The 18,592-nt window shown below is 44.0% G+C and overlaps 1 protein-coding gene across 1 annotated transcript in view; it reads left to right on the forward strand.

Moving 5' to 3' along the window:
* Window positions 1-17,835, forward strand: part of cdcp1b (CUB domain containing protein 1b) — a 56,934-nt gene extending 39,099 nt beyond the window's left edge. Inside the window, exons 6-7 of the mRNA XM_048616273.1 lie at window positions 2,325-2,678; window positions 17,673-17,835. Coding sequence (XP_048472230.1) covers window positions 2,325-2,678; window positions 17,673-17,722 — 404 coding nt within the window. The 3' untranslated portion in view covers window positions 17,723-17,835. The remainder of the gene's footprint in view (window positions 1-2,324; window positions 2,679-17,672) is intronic.
* The last annotated feature ends 757 nt before the right edge of the window (window positions 17,836-18,592 follow it).

The following is an 18,592-nucleotide window of genomic DNA, read 5'->3' on the forward strand; positions in this document are numbered from 1 at the left end:
TGGAGGTTGGTGGGGTGGTACGTGAGGACGAGGGGGATTCTGTTTTGGTTGTTATTGTGGGGAGGGGGTGTGAGGGATGAGTTGAGGGAAATGCGGGAGACACAGTCGAGGGCGTTCTCGACCACTGAGGGGGGGTAGTTGCGCTCCTTGAAAAACGAGGACATCTGAGATGTTAGGGAAGTGGAATGCCTCATCCTGGGAGCAGATGCGGCGGAGGTGAAGGAATTGGGAATAGGGGATGGTATTTTTGCAGGAAGGTGGGTGGGAGGAGGTATATTCTAGGTAGCTGTGGGAGTTGGTGGGCTTGAAATGGATATCGGTTTCCAGGTGGTTGCCATGGATGGAAACAGAGAGGTCCAGCAAGGAGAGAGAGGTATCAGAGATGGTCCAGGTGAACTTAAGATTGGGGTGGAAGGTGTTGGTGAAGTGGATGAACTGTTCGAGCTCCTGATGGGAGGACGAGGCGGCGCCAATACAGTCATCGATGTAACGGAGAAAGAGGTGGGGTAAAACCTAACTGTTTATAAACCTCTTTGAAATCTCTGTAATTTGCATTAGATTATTACGGTGATTAATGCTTCATATTAATGTTTCCTCCCTATTGAACTATGTTTGGTATTCGCATCTTACTTTTCCATTAAATAGCTCAATCAAATAAACTTACTCCTGACCTAACGTCAAGGCATCCAGTATCTTTCGGACCAACATGCAAAGATCTTATGGAGTTGTTTTCTTCACTGAATTGTTTGTGCCAGTTAAATTGCAGTTAACGCGAAACTAATTTGGGTAGGATATGGAAAAATTATTCTGTTAAACAGACCCAGTTGTGCACTACATTATTGACATTTCATCTTTATCATCAATAAAGATGCGTTGTTTCTCTTTGACTTGCCTTTCACTCACATTCTCTCCTTTTTCAGGGCAAATATTGCAAAGTTAATGGAGGATAAAGGGAATATTCATAAGTGATTGCTTTTGCAGGATAACACAGCAATTCCATGCAACTAATTGTGAAAATGTTCAGTAGCTCCAGTATATTGTCAATCCTGACTCATAGAATGTTATCACCCAGGAGGAGGCCAATCAGCCTACTGTGCCCATACTAGCTCATTGGAAGAGCAGTCGTGACTAGTCTCTCCACTGAAACCTCCTCATCGTCAAGTAGAAACTGTTCTGAAGAAGGGTCACTAGACTCGAAACATTAACTCTGCTTTCCCTCCACAGATACTGCCAGACCTTCCGAGTTTCACCAGTAATTTCTAAGCATGTTTCTGATTTCCAGCATCTGCAGTTCTTCACTTTGTTATAGCCATACAGAGACCCAGGCTACCACTCAACTAGGCTCTTTCAGTGGACCTACACTGACTGTTCACCCTGTAGTTAGGGACAATGTGTTAAAAGTTTGTAATTCAGTTGCAAAATCATTTGAATTGTAGGATTGTTTTTAAAATTCTCCATAGAGTCCACTTTCATCACCTTTTTTCAGTTCAAGTGTTCCAGATCCCAATGACCCTGAGTCCTCTCTAGTCCTTTTGAAACAATGACTTCTCAGCCTTGACCCACTACGTATGGCAGCTCATTGTTGGTCAGTGAATAGTGAATTGATTTCCTGTGATGGTAAGACTTTCTCTTGTTTTTTGCCTATTTTCTCTTCCTCCTCGATTTTCCAAAATATTTTGTTAGAAAGTTCATTTTTGCCCTTGGACTGAGTTGCTTGCTAGGGCCATTTCAGAGGGCAGTTAAGAGTCAACCACATTGCTGTGGTCTGGAGTCACATGTAAGCCAAACCAGGTAAGGATGGCAGACTTTCTCCCCTAAAGGACATTAGTGAAACTGATGGGGCTTTATCAATAATAGTTGTCATGGTCACCATCACTGAAATTAGTTTAATATTGCAGATTTATGGAACGAATTAAAATTTCACCCATAGGCCAGGTGCAGTTTGAACCTATGGTCTCGATGAGTGTTATCCTGGGTCTCTGCCTGACTGTAGTTAATCAAAGAACTGCAGATGATGCAAATCAGAAGCACAAACAGTAATTGCTGGTGACACTCAGCAGGTCGGGCAGTATCTGTGGAAAGAGTGCAGAGTTAGCATTTCGAGTCGAGTGATCCTTCTTCAGAGCAGTTTCTCCAGCAATTTCTGTTTTTCACTTCTGCGTTCCTAGCCTAGTCACAATGACCCAATGCCCTCACTTTTTGAGAAGCCTTGAACTGAGTGTTACAGTAATGGTAGTGGTTGCTGTACCTTACAGACACGGGTGAGGGACTTTCACAATCTTCTTTCCGTTTCACTTCACTTTTTATCTGTCTTTATCCGGCAGAGGACTACATTATGAACATTATCCCGGATGTCAACTCTCTGGTGTACCTCCTGAGCCCTAACTGGGGTCCTGGAATGCCCAACAAGTTAACAGCATCGTGGAATATCTCTGTTCCTCCGGATCACGTGGCTGAGCTTACTTTTGTAGAGCAGTCGATCCCCAAATGTGAACATGGGCACGTGACCATTGTGATCATCGAGCAGATCACTGACGGCACCCACCTGAGCTACAGGGAATCGGACACGATCCCACAGTCGCTCCCCGAACTGTACCACAGGTTCTGGCTGAATGTATCCAACTGCGAGACTTCAAGTGGACGCCTGAACCTGAAGTTTCAGGTGCTGGTACGTGAAGGTAGGAAGCAGTTACGCTAAATCATGCTAAATTAACTGAAAGATAACCTGATTTAAGTAGCACTTCAGTTACATCTGGTGTATTTTATATAACTTATTCACAGTCCAAGTGTTGATTATTCTTCATTACTGCACCTAGTCTTTAACCTATAAAAAGACACTCTAAACTATATTTTCTCTAGCAGTATTTATGCTGGATTATGCAGTATTTATTATAACTGGAAATGGAGACATTGTGCATTGATTTATAAGTCACTATTTTTGTTGTAAAGATCCAATGATGTCAAATATTTATAACATTATGTCTATAATGTCAGAATTTTTGATTCCAGACTCTTCTAACAGAGTCGCTAAACTAAATTGTCAGAGTGGCACCACATTGTAAGATATAGGAGAAAAAGTAGGCCATTCAGCCCATCATGTCTGTTAATGCCATTCAATGAGATTAAGGCCAATCTGATAATCCTCAACTCCACTTTCCTGCCTTTTCCCCACAACCCCGTATCTGCTTACTGATTTAAAACCCTGTCTATCTTAGGACTGTATTGAGGAGGAACTTCTTCAGCCACAGAGTTGTGAATCTGTGGAATTCCCTGAACGCTGAAGTGGTTGAAGCTGCCTCATTGAATGTTTTTAAGGCAAAGATAAATTTTTGAACAGTAAATGAATTAAGGGTTATGGTGAGTGGGCAGGTAAGTGGAGCTGAGTCTCAAAAAGATCAGCCATGATCTTATTGAATGGGGGAGCAGGCTCGAGGGGCCAGATTGCCTACTCCTGCTCCTAGTTCTTATGTTCTTGTGGTCAGCCTTTAATATACTTAAAAGCCCAGCCTAGTATGAACCAGCTGGACTCTTGGGGACCATAATGTAGATTTGCTGCCACCATCTTACTTTTAGGTTGTGATTTGCTTTGTCTAGAGTGATGGAGGAAAGCCACTCACTCGATAGTCTTAACGAGGAGAGACGCTTGTCCTGAACAAGATGCAGTTTATTGCATGATAGCAATCAGGTACAGACAGGGTTACTCAGACAATGAGGAAAATATCGATTGTGAGTCCATCATCTTCCAGATACTGAGCTGTTTGGTCCCTCCAAATTCTTACGATGTGACACTGGGCGGAGCTTAATGCAGTTTTCAGCATGAACCCATTCAGAGCCATGACCGTATACAACACAAAGCTAACGAGGGTAGTGTTGTAGTTAGAGAATACAGCCTTTTGTGTGCAGGTCAGTCGGGATTAAAACAAAAGGGACAAAGGTGCCCAGTAGGAGTTAAATTCAGCCATAGGACTTAACATTTTCAATTAATGCAACAAAAATGAAGGCACAGCAAAGGAGCAGAGAAAGATGTCAAAGTAAAGAAATTGGTGACATCCGTGAATCCCCATAATTTTATCGAGTTTTACAGCCAATGTAGAATTTTCACAACTGGAAACCAAACATCCTGGGGATCACAGCGGGTCAGGCAGCATCTATGGAGAGAAAGCAAGCTAACGGTGATGAAGAGTCATTTAAACTCGAAACATTAGCTTGTTCTCTCTCCATGGATGCTGCCTGACCCACTGTGATCCTCAGTAATTTTTGTTTTCAGTTCAGATTCCAGCTTCTGCGGTAATTTGCTCCTGAGAACTTTTACAAGTGTAGTCGATGTTCTGATGTTGATAAGGAATTATACAACACTCCGATTTACTGCAAACTGCATTCAGGGTAGCATTGGAAATCTGAGACCTTTCATCTGCCCTACCCAGGAAATAGATTGTACAGCAATTGCTCCTTCAAGGTAGGTTTTAGTCCCATGAATGCGAGATAGTAGGAACTGCAGATGCTGGAGAATCCGAGACAACAAGCTGCAGAGCTGGATGAACACAGCAGGCCAAGCAGCATCATAGGAGCAGGAAGGCTGACGTTTCGGGCCTAGACCCTTCTTGGCCTGCTGTGTTCATCCAGCTCTGCACCTTGTAGTCCCATGAATGCGTTCTTTTCGTTGATTTTATTTTTCCTTAAATACTACAACAGTTTCAGAATTGGGTATGGTACTTCCTTTCTGCAGTTCCCATTGTATTGCACGTTTTTTGTGTGTAATGCATGAGATCCCAGGTTTTCAGTCTACAAATGTGATTGCTAAATGTGATCCCAAAGTTCAATGCAATATAAAAGCAATTCAACTTAATCAGCTGCCAGGGGCTATCGTGGTGGTCATGGATGTTTTAGTGTACTTTGCTTTTGGGTTCCCAGCTTTTTACTTTGAAGCTGTCTGTTTTTCCGTACTTACAAGTTAGGATGTTAGAAAGCAAGTATGGGTTAGCCTGGGAGTAATAGGTTTGCTACACCTACCTGAAGGGGTGGATTCAGGCCTGACCGACCTTGTTGCAGCTAGCGATGTCTTGGGTCACAGCGGTCTTCGGAATAAGGAAGAAACTGTTGATTACTGCTTCTGAAATATTCAACAATTTCTGTGGTAGCAATCGAACTCCATAGTGAGTGTTCCCCGACTCTAATCAGTATCCTGCAGATGTCACAGTGGCTCAGTGGTTAGCACTGCTGCCTCACAGCACCAGGGACCCAGGTCCAATTCCAGCCTTGGGCGACTGTCTGTGTGGAGTTTGCACATTCTCCCCGTGCCTGTGTGGGTTTCCTCTGGGTGCTCCGGTTTCCTCCCAAGTCCAATGATGTGCAGGTTAGGTGGTTTGGACGTGCTAAATTACCCATCATGGATAGGAATATGTAGGCTAGGTGGGTTAGCCATGGGAAATGCAGGGTTACAGGGTTGGAGTATGTGGGGTAGGTCTGGGTAGGATGCTGTTTGGAGGGTCAGTGTGGATTGAATGGGCCAAATGGCCTGTTTCCAAGCTGTAGAGATTCTATGTTTGGCTTTCCTCACAGGACCAATTGACCCAGCTTCTACTGCTGTTGACTTTGACAACTTCAACTCTCTCTAATTTTCCAAAGGAACTAAGTCCGTTGCTCTGTAACCTTTTAGCCTTCAGTCTGGAAACTGTGCCTTTGTTCTTGAGGCTGTGGTGTCTTCACACCTGACACTGTCCAACACTGAAGGGATGTGGCATTAAGGGATTGAGATACAGATCAACAGTGATATCATCAAATGGCTTGAGCGGCTAAATGGCCTCATCCTGCCAAAATATACCCCCATTCGGTTCTGAAGCTTGCTGGGCAGTTTACTGGGATAAGTCCCTACATTTGTATGACTCAAGACATCGACATAGGCTACACAGTGCCCTCTTCTCATCATTACAGGTTAATGAGCAATGACGTATTCTTTTTCCGAAACAGATTCGATGGAGATTATAACAATTGCTGTTGCTGTTGCTGGAGGCGTGGTTCTGCTTATTGTTATCGCTGTGATTGTCTGCTGTGTTAAACAACGGTACGTCCATTCGCTTCTCTTCCTCTACTTGCCCACCTCTACCTCTACCTTCACCTTGACAGTATTTACACAATCAGTGCAGTGTTTCTTGGAAGTCACTTGAATGCTGCACAGAAGATCTGAAGAAGAGTCATATGGGACTCTCAGAGATAGTAAGAACTGCCGATGCTGGAGTCAGAGATAACACAGTGTGGAGGAACACAGCAGGCCAGGCAGCATCAGAGGAGCAGGAAAGCTGATGTTTCGGTTCAGGACCCTTCTTCAGAAATGGGGGAGGGGGAAGGGAGCTCTGAAATAAATAGAGAGGGGGGGTTGGGCTGGGAAAGGTGGTGGGATGGTGATAGCTGAGTGCAGGTAGACAGTGGTGGGGATTGGTCAGTGAGGTGGGAGGAGCGGATAATTGGGAAAGAAGACGGACAGGTTGTGTCAGGTCAAGGAGGCAGGGATGAGAGGGAGGGTCGGACATGGGATGAGGTCGGTGGTGAAGAGATTTTAAAACTGGTGAATTCCATGTTTAGGCCATCGGGCTGTAGGCTCCCAAGGTGGAATATGAGGTGCTGCTCCTCCAGTTTTCGGGCGGTGTCATTGTTGACACTGGAGGAGGCCCAGGATGGGCATGTCACCCAGGGAGTGGGAGGGGGAGTTAAAATGGTTGGTAACCGGAAGGTGTTGACGTTCATTGCCTACAGAACACACATGCTATACGAAATGGTCTCCAAGTCTCCAACTCATCCATGCAGACCAGGTTTCCTAAACTGAACTAGCCCTAGTTGCTTGCGCTTGGCCCATATCCCTCTTAACCTTTCCTATCCATGTACCTGTCCAAATGTCTTTTAAATGTTGTAATTGTATCCACTTTCTCTGGCAGCTCATTGTAGCAGAGCTACTAACCTTATGTTAGTAAGGTTAGATCACATGGGATCCAGGGAGAGCTGGCCAATTGGATACAAAATTGGCTTGATCGTAGGAGATCAAAGGTGGTGGTAGAAGTTTGTTGTTCAGACTGGAGGTCTGTGACCAGCAGTGTGCCACAAGGATCGTTGATGGGTCCGTTGTTCTGTTGTTCATCATTTATATCAACAATTTGGATGAGAATATAGAAGGCATGGTTAATAAGCTTGAGGATGACACCAAGATTGGTAGTATAGTGGACAGTAAAGAAGGTTAACTAAGAACACAATGGGATCTTGATTGACCAGGCCAGTGGCCCAAGGAATAGCAGGTGGAGTTTAATTTATATAAATGCAAGGTGTAACATTTTGGTAAGACAAACCAGGGCAGGACTTAAACAGTTAATGGTAGCGCCCTGGGGAGTGTTGTCGAACAGAGAGACCTAGGAGTGCAGGTACATAGTTGCTTAAAGGTGGTGTCTCAGGTAGAGATGGTGGTGAAGAATGCTTTTGGAACGCTTGCCTTCATTGGTCAGAGCATTGAGTACAGGAGTTGGGACATCACGTTACAGCTGTACAAGGTATTGGTAAGGTCACAATTTGGAGTACTGCGTACTATTCTGGTCACCCTGTTACAGCAAGGATGTTATTAAACTGGAAAGGGTGCAATAAAGATTTACAAGGAAGTTAACGAGACTGGACGGTTTGAGTTATGAGGCAAGGCTGGATAGGCTGGGGCTTTTTTCCCTGGAGAGTAGAAGGCTGATGGGTGACCATATAGAAGTTTACAAAATCAGTAGAGGCATAGATCAGGTGAATAGTCAAGGTATTTTCCCCAGGGTAGGGGAGTCCAAAACTAGAGGGCATAGGTTTCAGGTGACAGGGGAAAGATTTAAAAAGGACCTAAGGGGCAACTTCTTCACACACACAGGGTGGTGCATGTATGGAATGAGCTGCCAGACTGAATTCATTATCTCGCTTTTGAAAGCCTCCCACTTGCCAGGTGTCCCTTTACCTACAAGCAGCCTCCCCCAATTCACGTTTGAAAGTTCCTGTCTAATACCATCAAAATTGGCCTTCCCCCAATTTAGAACTTTAACTTGGTGACCAGACCATAACTTTTCCATAACTATTTTAAATCTAATAGAACTATGGTCACTGGCTCCCCCATTAACACCTCAAGGGTCACTTGTTCTAATTTAAATCAGGCTTGTCTGTTCTGACCATACAACAAGCACACAACCACAATGGGAACATTTAGATTACTACAGGCCACATCTAGCAAAGTTAAGCACCTGTTATATGAGGAGCACAAATTCTTTTAAACCAGGAGGATGCCATTTATGTGAAATCATTGCAGTGATTAAAATGGCTCCCACAATAGTTAAGCTGTCTTACGTTAACTGTAAATGACTCATAACTGCAGTGTATAACCTCACAGCATACGTTTCCCCTAATCTACCATTGCCACCAAGCCATAGGATCAACCCTGATTCAATGAGGAGTGCAGGAGGGCATGCTTGGAGCAGCATCAAACTTGGTGAAGCTACAAAGTAAGATGACTTGCGTGCCAAACAGTGGAAGTAGTGTGCAATAAACTGAGCTAAGTGATCCCCCCCACAGCAAACCGATTAGGACTAAGCTCTTCAGTCCTGCACATCCAGTCAGGAATGGGTGAAGGGTAAATAAACAACAAATAAGAAGCAGATTCTCTACGAATACCCCATCCTTAATAATGGGAGGGTGCGCAGTACATCAGAGCAAATGTCAAGGGTAAAGTACATGCATTCACCTTCAGCCAGCAGTGCTGAGTGAATAATACATCTCAGCCTCTTCCCCAGCAGCAGCCTCCTCTAGGGCAAAGAGAGATGGACAATAAATGCTGGCCTAACCTGTGAAGCTCATGAATGGAACTTTTAAAAAAACTGCATTGATGTGTTCGTTGGAAAGCTGGATTAGCACATGAAGGACAGAGAAACAGAATAGTATGATGATGGGGTTCAATGAAGAAGAATTTGGAGAATGTTTGTGTGGAGCTTGAAGAGCAGTGTGCACCCTACTGAGCTGAATGTACAGTTGATACTTTGTAACTTCGTGATGAATGTAATAATTAAATGATCTAATAATGGAGCAAAACTTTGGGAAGCTTCTTAATCCCCATACACTGAACAAAATGAGTTTGGAACGGCAAATTTACCAAGAGTTCAAGTGCTCGCTTGTCCAAAATATGTCGAGAATTTCCTGTTCTGTTCCAATTCCTCCATTTGTGCTGCGGCTAGGATTCGAACAATCTCTCAAACCAGCCAGACATTTCCTGTCTTCGTGGTATGCATGACCTTTATCATTAATGCTGCTTGGGAAGATGGAGACTTTTTAATCTGTTCAACTGAGAGTCATTCCTCAGAATACTACAAACCAAAATCTGCATTTTGATATGCTAATATATGTACCCTTGACCAAAGTCATGTTTACAATTGTCTATGTATGATATGCATTTAAAGCTGTGATTTATATATAAGTCCGCACTAGGCTGGATAAGTTGCCTTATCCAGTGTGCAATGACAATGGTTTTGTGGAATGTTTAAGTGCAGTCATGTTTGGCCTCATTGACAGTCAATGGGAAAAGGTGGGCATTAGAAATGTCTAAAATTAATGAGGAATGAAGTTTGTTTTATAAATGGTTTACAAGTCCTCGCATTCAATTGACCTCCAGGCTATAACATCGGTTTAATGATTGCTGTAAATTGATTGGACGAATCCTATTTTCAGATCCCCTGATTTGATCTGTCTCGTACTTGTTCAGTTGGAGTTTTTAATTTCCTGCAATATCACTCCCCAGTTCCCATCATCGCTTACATGAGTGCCTATCCGTGTTTGTTAACTCCGCACACAGTCACTTCCGGGGAATGTTTTACATATGATCTTGGGTGCCTGTTGGATTATTGCTGCCCAGCTCTCTGAGACATCACACTGACTGATAACGGTTTTAACTTCATTTCAAAGCATAAATTTTTTAAAAAAATCTTTTTCCATATAGTAGCTTAATAAAATACACAAGCTTCTGGGGATGAGTGCAAGTTAATCAGGGTGAATAGACTAAATTGCTATAACCCAATTCTGGAGTTTTGATATTGTTTATATTTAAAACTCACTAGGCAATGACACAAAGCTGTGTGGGAGGGTGAACTGTGAGGAGGATGCAAAGATGCTTCAGTGTGATTAGGACAGGCTGAGTGGGTGAGCAAAAGCATGGCAGATGCAGTATAATGTGGATAAATGTGAGGTTGGTAGCAAAAACAGGAAAGCAGATTATTATCTGAATGGTGATAGATTGGTAAAGAGAGAGGTGCAATGAAACCTGGGTGTCACTCAGGGTAAACATTACAGGTGAAGCTGGCCTCCATAGCGAGAGGATTTAAGTACAGGAGTAGGGATGTCTTGCTGCAATTGTACAGGGCCTTGGAATGACCACACATGGGATACTGCGTGCAGTTTTGGTCTCCTCATCTGAAGAAGGATGTTCTGTGGAGGGAGTGCAATGAAAGTTTACCAGACTGATTTCTGGGATGACAGGACTAACATATGAAGAGAGATTGGATTGGTTAGGACCATATTCACTGGAGTTGAGAAGAATGAGGGGGGATCTCATAGAAACCTATAAAATTCTAACAGGTAAAAGCAGGAAGGATGTTCCCAATGATTGGGGAGCCCCGAATCAGGGGTTACAGACTAAGGAGATGGGGTTGGGCCATTTAGGACTGAGATGAAGAGAAATGTCTTCACCCAGAGAGTGGGGAGACTATGGAATTCTCTGTGACAGAAAGTGGTTGAGGTCAAAACATTGAGTGTTTTCAAGAAGGAGTAGATATAGCTCTTGGGGTTACAGGGACCCAAGGGAATGGGGAAAAAGCGGGAACAGGGGACTGAGATGATCAGCCATGATGTGTTGAAGGGCAGAGCAGTCTTGAAGGGCTGAATGGCCTACTACTCCTGTTTCCTACATGTCTGTGTACCTCAAATGGAAGTGAAATCCGAGGGCTACTTCACTCTGCATGGAATCATACAGCACCATAGAAGGCCATTTGGCCCATCATGCAGGTGCTGGCTCTTGATGTAGTCATGCAATTAGTCTCACTTTCCCCTGTACTTTGCCTGATAAATGTTCTGTTTTGTCTTCAAGTGTTTATTCAGTTCCCTTTCAAAAGTTCTTGCCTCCACCGCCCATTCAAATGGCTTGTTCTGAACCAGAAGAAGCTCCAACAAAAACAGCAGCCAAGCCCATTGAAGCTGGACCGTTTCCCAGGCAGTTAGATTAATTGAGGTTGAGTGTGGAAGGTGCTGAAGTCTCTCTGTATTTTGCCTTGCTTTCAGCATCAGTTTCAGGAGGGTTTGCCAGGAATTCTGAAGAGCTGGAGTTCATTGCTTGTAGACGGAGCAGCTGAAACGCTGTAAAAAAAAAAATAAAAATTCCCGATCACCAAAACATCAGGATTTCAGCCATCTCTTTCTATCCAAACTCGCTTTATATTTTCTCACCAGCTTATTAGGGAAACTGATGGTTAGTGTGTACGTCGAGTCTTCAGTTCCTCTTTGTTATGTGTTTTTGAGGTTTGTGTTCCCGGTGCAGGAGAGCGGTGCAACCATTTCAAAATGGCCCCATGATCTGTTGGCCTGTGCTGTGTTGCACCTGTCATGTCACACCGTCAGCAGGAGGGAGAAAGCCCAGCTTTTTAAGAAAGGTCTAGTAAAGCAAAGAAGATAGAGTAGAGACATTCATTTTATCCAAGATAATTATGTCTTTGTTGCCAACAGGCGGGGTGCATTCTGTAATGGCTCCCAAGCTGGTCACACCACTCCCCCATCCCAGCCACAGGAGTCTTTCTCTACATCATTAACTCCAAGAAATTTTGATGAGCTGTTGAATCTGGAACACAGGAAAAGTTTCTGCCCATCTCCTAAATAAATAAATAACTGGAAACTTCCCGAGTGTTGGTGAAGCATCCTGTGATTTTCTGGCAGCACTCCTAGTGCTGCTCCAATTCTGCAGGTGCTGGCTGTGCTGTTCCACTGAACACAGCTGTTAGCCACAAACCAAGCCTCCTTGGGTTTTATTTTTAAAATCCAATAATTAAAAGTACTGATTTTAAAATTTCAAATGCAAAGTTGAAACAGGAGTAGACTATTTTGCCGCTCGGGTCTGTCCAATTCAATGCAAACATGGCTGATTATTTACCTCAGCTCCACTTTCCTGCCCGCTGCCATTTTTCTTTATTTCCGTAACGCCTGTCGACAAGAGCGGGGTTGGAGATGCTGCTTTTCTACCGAGAGTGGGATTATAATCTGGAACGCGTGGCCTGAAATCATGGCCCTCAATGTGGAATTGGATAAGCTTCAGAGGGAGAAAAGGTAACAGAGCTAGAAAAGGATACGGCGGCAGAGTGAGGCTCCTCTTACAATGAGCCAGCATGAGCTTCGTGGGCCGAATGGCCTTTTCCTGTACTGTAACCATGCTATGATTCCCACGTGAATATTTTATTTAAAGTTGCTTAGTACTGTGCCTGAACACAAAGCTGACAGTGAATAGCGCAATTTGAATATTTCCCTGTGCAAGCACTATTTGAGTCTGGAAGGTCAGTCTTCATGCTTGCTTCATAATCAGATTTTGTGGCTTTAATATGATAAGAGATTATAAGAAATCCTGATCTGCTTCAATTGTTGTATCATCCATCTCATGAGCATTGCCACAGGGGATCAACTAGTGCACAGAGCATCTTTTTGATGCCCTTATGTCCAACATGGAGCAGTTCCCTTTTGAAAGACATCCGCTTGTTTACTTCTGACATCTAAGTGAGTTCTCTGCTTAAAATTGCTCGCAAATTGATCTTTTAATTGGGATATATGCATTTTATAAAAATCTACAGTGAAGCGCTTTAACATTCTGTTTTCCATCAAACATCCTGCCTTTAAACAACTTTGTCACTTGACTTAGTACTTCAGCAGCAGATTCATTTAGTGTTTTATGAATAATATATTGTAGCTAGTCACTATAGTTTCTCTAAAACATGCTCCTTGTGTTACCAAAGATTAATTGTATTTGACTGTCTACTGGATTATTGGGATAATCCTTCAATTTGACATTTGTTACTATGGGCTACTTTGCCTTCCTATTCTTCCAGTGTAATTGCCATAAATTAATGCATGAAAATCTTGGGGGTTCGCTGATTTGGTTAAACCAGATCAATCAGCACATCATAGGTCAGAATAAGATGAGCAACATTTGGTGATTCCCTCATTTCTGTCTCGCAGTTGGGGTCAAACTGTTGCATTAATCTCTCTGCTAACTCTGCAGACTGCAGTTACTTTTATTTTATGCACTCGTGCTGTCTAACCAAAGCTGAACAGTTGATTAATCACTGCAATAACTTTCCCAATACATTGAGGCGCTTTCAGTTGTGCTCTGCCTCCGTTTTATTTTCTGATGGTTTTCTGCTTGAGGCTAGTAATTGAAGGAAAGCCCTTGGAGAGTGACAGAAACATTGTGCATTATTCGAATTATTCGTGCGGTTTAAGCAAATCTTTGTTGCAATTTAAGATCTTTCCAACGTTGGTGTGATTTTCAAAAAAGAATTGGTTAATGGTCTTTTGCCTTCTTAGTAATGTTGTCAGTTTTATAATTAACAAAGCGGTAAATTATTGTAGTTTGTCTATGCTTTCTGGGGGTCTATGTGACTGTTCAAAAATTTCTTTTTTCATAGCATTAGATACTGAATTTAGTTGATGCTGAAGTGTCATACATGAAACTCTGGAAATGATATGACGTATTGAAATGTTATGTGTGCAAGTGTATTGTGAGAGCGTGTGAGTGATGGGAAAGCACGGTTTTTCCTCAAACTCTGATAGATTACCTGTTCCAAAGCCTCCTGCGAAAGACTGCAGAGCCAATCCTGACCCAGGGGTGGGGTGAATGTGGTGACTGATACCAGGTGGGGCTTCTGACTCTGGGGTGTGGGGGCGGTTTAAATAAGGGCAGGATCTTAACAGGCCAGAGAACCTAGAACCTGGAGGGAGCAGTGCTGGGAGATAGTCGCTGAGAGGAAGATTCTTGCTCCTCCTGACCCACACGCAGTGCTGTAAAGGCATCTCCTGACCAACAATGCAAGAAGTATAACAGGGAAGACAGATGAACTTAGAGCTGGATTAATACATGCAATTATGATGTTGCTGTCACAGAGACATGGTTGAAAGAGGATTGGCAGCTTAACATTCTGGGATATCGATGTTTTAGATGAGACAGAGGAGGAAACAAAGAGGTGGGCGAGTTGCATTACTTAGGGTTAGGGAGCATATCACAGCTGTACTGAGGGAGGACACCCTGGAGGGATTTTACAGTGAGGTATTATGGGTAGACTTCAAGGATAGGATCACAATGCTGGGTTTGTACTACAGATCTCCCAGTGGGAGATAGAGGAAGAGAAATGTAGTCAGATTCTGGAAAGATATGAAAATAACAGGGTTGATGTGGTGTGTGGTTTTAACTTCCCCCATATTCACTGGGACTCCCTTTAGTGCCGGGGTTTGGATGGGAAGCAATTTGTTAAGTGTGTCTGGGAGGATTTTTTGAAGCAATATGTGGTTAGTCCAACAAGGGAAGGAGCCTTACTGGACCTGGTATTGGGAAATGAACCCGGCCAAGTGATCCAAGTTTCAGTGGGGGAGCATTTTGGGAATAGTGACCATAATTCCATAAGTTATTGGACACACATGGATAAGGACAAGAGTGGACCTTAGATGAAGGTATAAAATTGGGGGTAAGGTCAACTACAACCAAATTAGATGAGAATTGGAGAGCATGGATTGGGAGCAGCTGTTTGACATGTGAGAATCTTTTAAGGACCAGTTGATTAGAGTGCAGGACAGGCATGTTTCTGTGAAAATGAAAGACAGGAATGGCAGAATTCAGGCACCTTGGATGACAGGGGAAATTATCAGCATAGTCAAAAATAAAGGAAGCGTACCTAAGGTCTGAGACAACAAGGTGTAGAGCTGGATGAACACAGCAGGCCAAGCAGCATCATAGGAGCAGAAAGGCTGACGTTTCGGACCTAGACCCTTCTTCAGAAATGGGGGAGGGGAAAGGGGTTCTGAAATAAATAGGGAGAGAGGCGGAGGCGGATAGAAGATGGATAGAGGAGAGGATAGGTGGAGAGGAGACAGACAGGTCAAAGAGGCAGGGATGGAGCCAGTAAAGGTGAGTGTGGGTGGGGAGGTAGTGAGGAGATAGATCAGTCCAGAGAGGACAGACAGGTCAAGGGGGCGGGATGAGGTTAGTAGGTAGGAGATGGGGATGTGACTTGAGGTGGGAGGAGGGGATAGGTGGGAGGAAGAACAGGTTAGGGAGGCGGGGACGAGCTGGGCTGGTTTTGGGATGCGGTAGGGGGAGGGGAAATTTTGGAGCTTGTGAAATCCACATTGATACCATTGGGCTGCAGGGTTCCCAAACGGAATATGAGTTGCTGTTCCTGCAACCTTCGGGTGGCATCGTTGTGGCACTGCAGGAGGCCCAGGATGGACATGTCATCTGAGGAATGGGAGGGGGAGTTGAAATGGTTCGCGACTGGGAGGTGCAGTTGTTTATTGCGAAAGGTCTAGCAACTAAAAACTGACAAAGTCCTTGAAGAATGTGGAGAAAGTAGGAAGGAGCTCAAACAAGGAATAGGGAGGGCTACAAGGGGCCAGCAGGGTTAAGGAGAATCCTGAGGCATTTTATACATATATTAGGAGCGAGAGGGTAGCTAGGGCAAGAGTAGGCCCACGCAAGGATAAAGGTTATGAGTGGAACCAGAAGAAATGGGTAAGATCCTTAATGAGCACTTCACATCGGTATTCACCAAAGAGAGGGACGTGAGGGATGTTGAGGTTAGGGAAAGGTGTATGAATGCACTCAGGCAGGGCAACATATTGAAGGAGGAAGTGTTGGGTGTCTTGAAATACATTTAAGGTAGACAAGTCCCTAGGGCCATACAGGATCTATCCCAGGATACTGTGGGAGGCAAGGGAGGAAATAGCTGGGGTCTTAACAGATAGCTTTGCATCCTTGCTGGCCTCCGAGGACTAAAGGATGGCCAATGTTGTTCCTTTATTTAAGAACGGAAACAGAGATAATCCAGGTAATTACAGACCAGTGAGTCAGTGGGTGGGGAAGCTGTTGGAGAAGATACGAAGAGACATGATTTATTCATATTTGGAAGCAAATGGACTTGTATGTGCAGGGAAGGTCATGTCTCCCCAACTTGAGTGAGTTTTTTGAGGAGGTGACAAGAATGATTGATGAGGGAAGGGCATTGGATGTTGTCTGCCTGGACTTTAGTGAGGCATTTGATCAGGTACCTCATGGCAGGCTGGTACAGAAGGTAGAGTCTCGTGGGATCCAGGGTGAGCTGGCTAGATGGATACAATGCATTTGGAAGGTCAAATTCAGGTGCAAATTATACAATAAATGGTAGAACCGTTAGGAGCAATGACATATAGAGGGATCTGGGCATGCAGATCCACAGATCCCTAAAAGTGGCGTCACAGATGGATAAGGTGGTCAAGAAGGCACACAGCATGCTTGCCTTCATTGGCCGGTCCGTCGAATATAAAAGTTGGCAAGTTATTTTAGAAAACGTTAATTAGTCCACATTTGGAACATTGTGTGCTGTTTTGGTCACCATACGACCAGAAGGACATGGATGCTTTGGAGAGAGTTCAGAGAAGGTTTACCAGGATGTGGCCTGATCTGGAGGGTTTTAGTTATGAAGCGAGGTTGGATAAATTCAGGTTGTTTTCATTAGAAAGGCAGATGTTGAGGGGCGACTTGATAAAGGTTTACAAAACTGAGAGGCATATTCTAAAGCCTCTTCAGAGGTATTTCCCAGGGTGGAAAGGTCAACTACAAGAGGGCACAAGTTCGAGGTGAGAAGGGAATGGTTTAGGGGAGAAGTGCGGGGAAAATGTTTTACACAGAGGGTGGTGAGTGCCTGGAATGCACTGCCAATGGAGATGGTGGAAGCAGGCACATTAGCAATGTTTAAGGCATGTCTTGGTAGACACATGAACAGGAGGCAAAAGAGGGATAGAAACTGCACATGGGCAATAAGTAGTGGGTCTAAGTAAGGATTAGGAGTCAGCACAGGCTTGGTGGGCCTTAGAGTCTATTCCTGTCAAAGCCCTGACCTTCCTTTAAAGATGTCCCAGCCTCCTTTTAGCAGCTGGGTTTCCCTCGAGACCCAGGAGGCCAGGCCACTCATGTCAAAACTGGAAAACAGATTAAACCACACCCATTAATATGATTAAAATTGCCAACCCATCTCCTGGAAGTGGATGCCATGTCCTTGTCTCAGTAGAAGCCAGATGTGGACCGATTTGAGATGGTTCAGAATCACAACATCTCGAATTCCCTATCCACCATTTTGCTAAAATTCCTCCCAAGGCAAAACCATAATTACATTTCTCACAATGTTGCCTCCAGCGTTGGTGGAGCATTCAATTGTAAGGTCGGCTACTTGGAGAAGAGGTCTTAGCAGGCATCATCATTTGCTTGAGAGAACAAAAAATACGCACAGACTTGTGTCTCTCTCCACAAATCCAATTGGTTCCAAACTGTATTTATCAATACTCAATGTGTAAGTGCTTATATGTTTCTCAAATATGAAGGTTTCTTTTATTCTAACCCTATACAGGAGAAGACAGCAACATTTGCCTGCCCTGGGGACCTACAATCCAGGTGTGACCAGCCGTAAGCCAGGTCAGAGGCGGAAGTTTGTGAAGGGAAGACAGGACAATGAATCGCACATTTACGCTGTGATTGATGAGGACCGTATTTATGCCGATTACTTCAACAAGTCAGGAATGACGTCTGCCCCCGAGGTGGACGTGTATCGTTCTTTCAATGGTCCAATGGGCGAGGTGCCACCCGCTCTCCCACCTCTCCGCAGTGCCATGTCCAAAGATGCCAGGCCAGAGGCAATATCCATGGTATCCAATGACCTGTATACATTCTCCGTGAAGAGGCAAGATGTGGAGAAGACTCTCCTTGAGAATGGTGAAAAAGATTCTAGTTCCTAGCAAATCATTTGCCTGGTCCTAACAAACAAATTATATTTTTGATGGGCTGTGCCTCCCTGGTTTTAACCTTTTTTTTTGAATGTGGAAACATTTTGGGACATTTTTGTTTTGATGTAATGTTCTGCCTTCTGCTACTTTGCTGCGAGCCATGTTGGGGTTTAGTTTCACATCATCCCGAACCTCACCTTTTCATAACTTGCACTGTTCATGGCGCCCCACTCAGCACAGATGCTGGGAAACAGAAGTGTTTTAATTCTAGAAAGGTGCATCTCCTGTCTGTGCTGGAGACGATAGCCATTCTATTCAATGGAAAGTGGCATTGCATTCAGACCCTGGCACTTGCCTGCAGTTTTCGATTTATCCGCGATTGAAAGTCTAGGTTTGCACCAAATTCCATATTGTAGCCTGCTATAGACACATACACTGGTATAGCGTTAGATGAGCCACTGAACTAGACGTTGGATTTGTTCTTTTCATTTCCTGTGGTTTGTAATAATTCATAGAGGTCTTGTTCCTCGCTTCACCCCACACTCTC

This window comes from Rhincodon typus, chromosome 2 (genome assembly GCF_021869965.1).
Source record: "Rhincodon typus isolate 14 chromosome 2, sRhiTyp1.1, whole genome shotgun sequence".
Lineage (NCBI taxonomy): Eukaryota > Metazoa > Chordata > Chondrichthyes > Orectolobiformes > Rhincodontidae > Rhincodon > Rhincodon typus.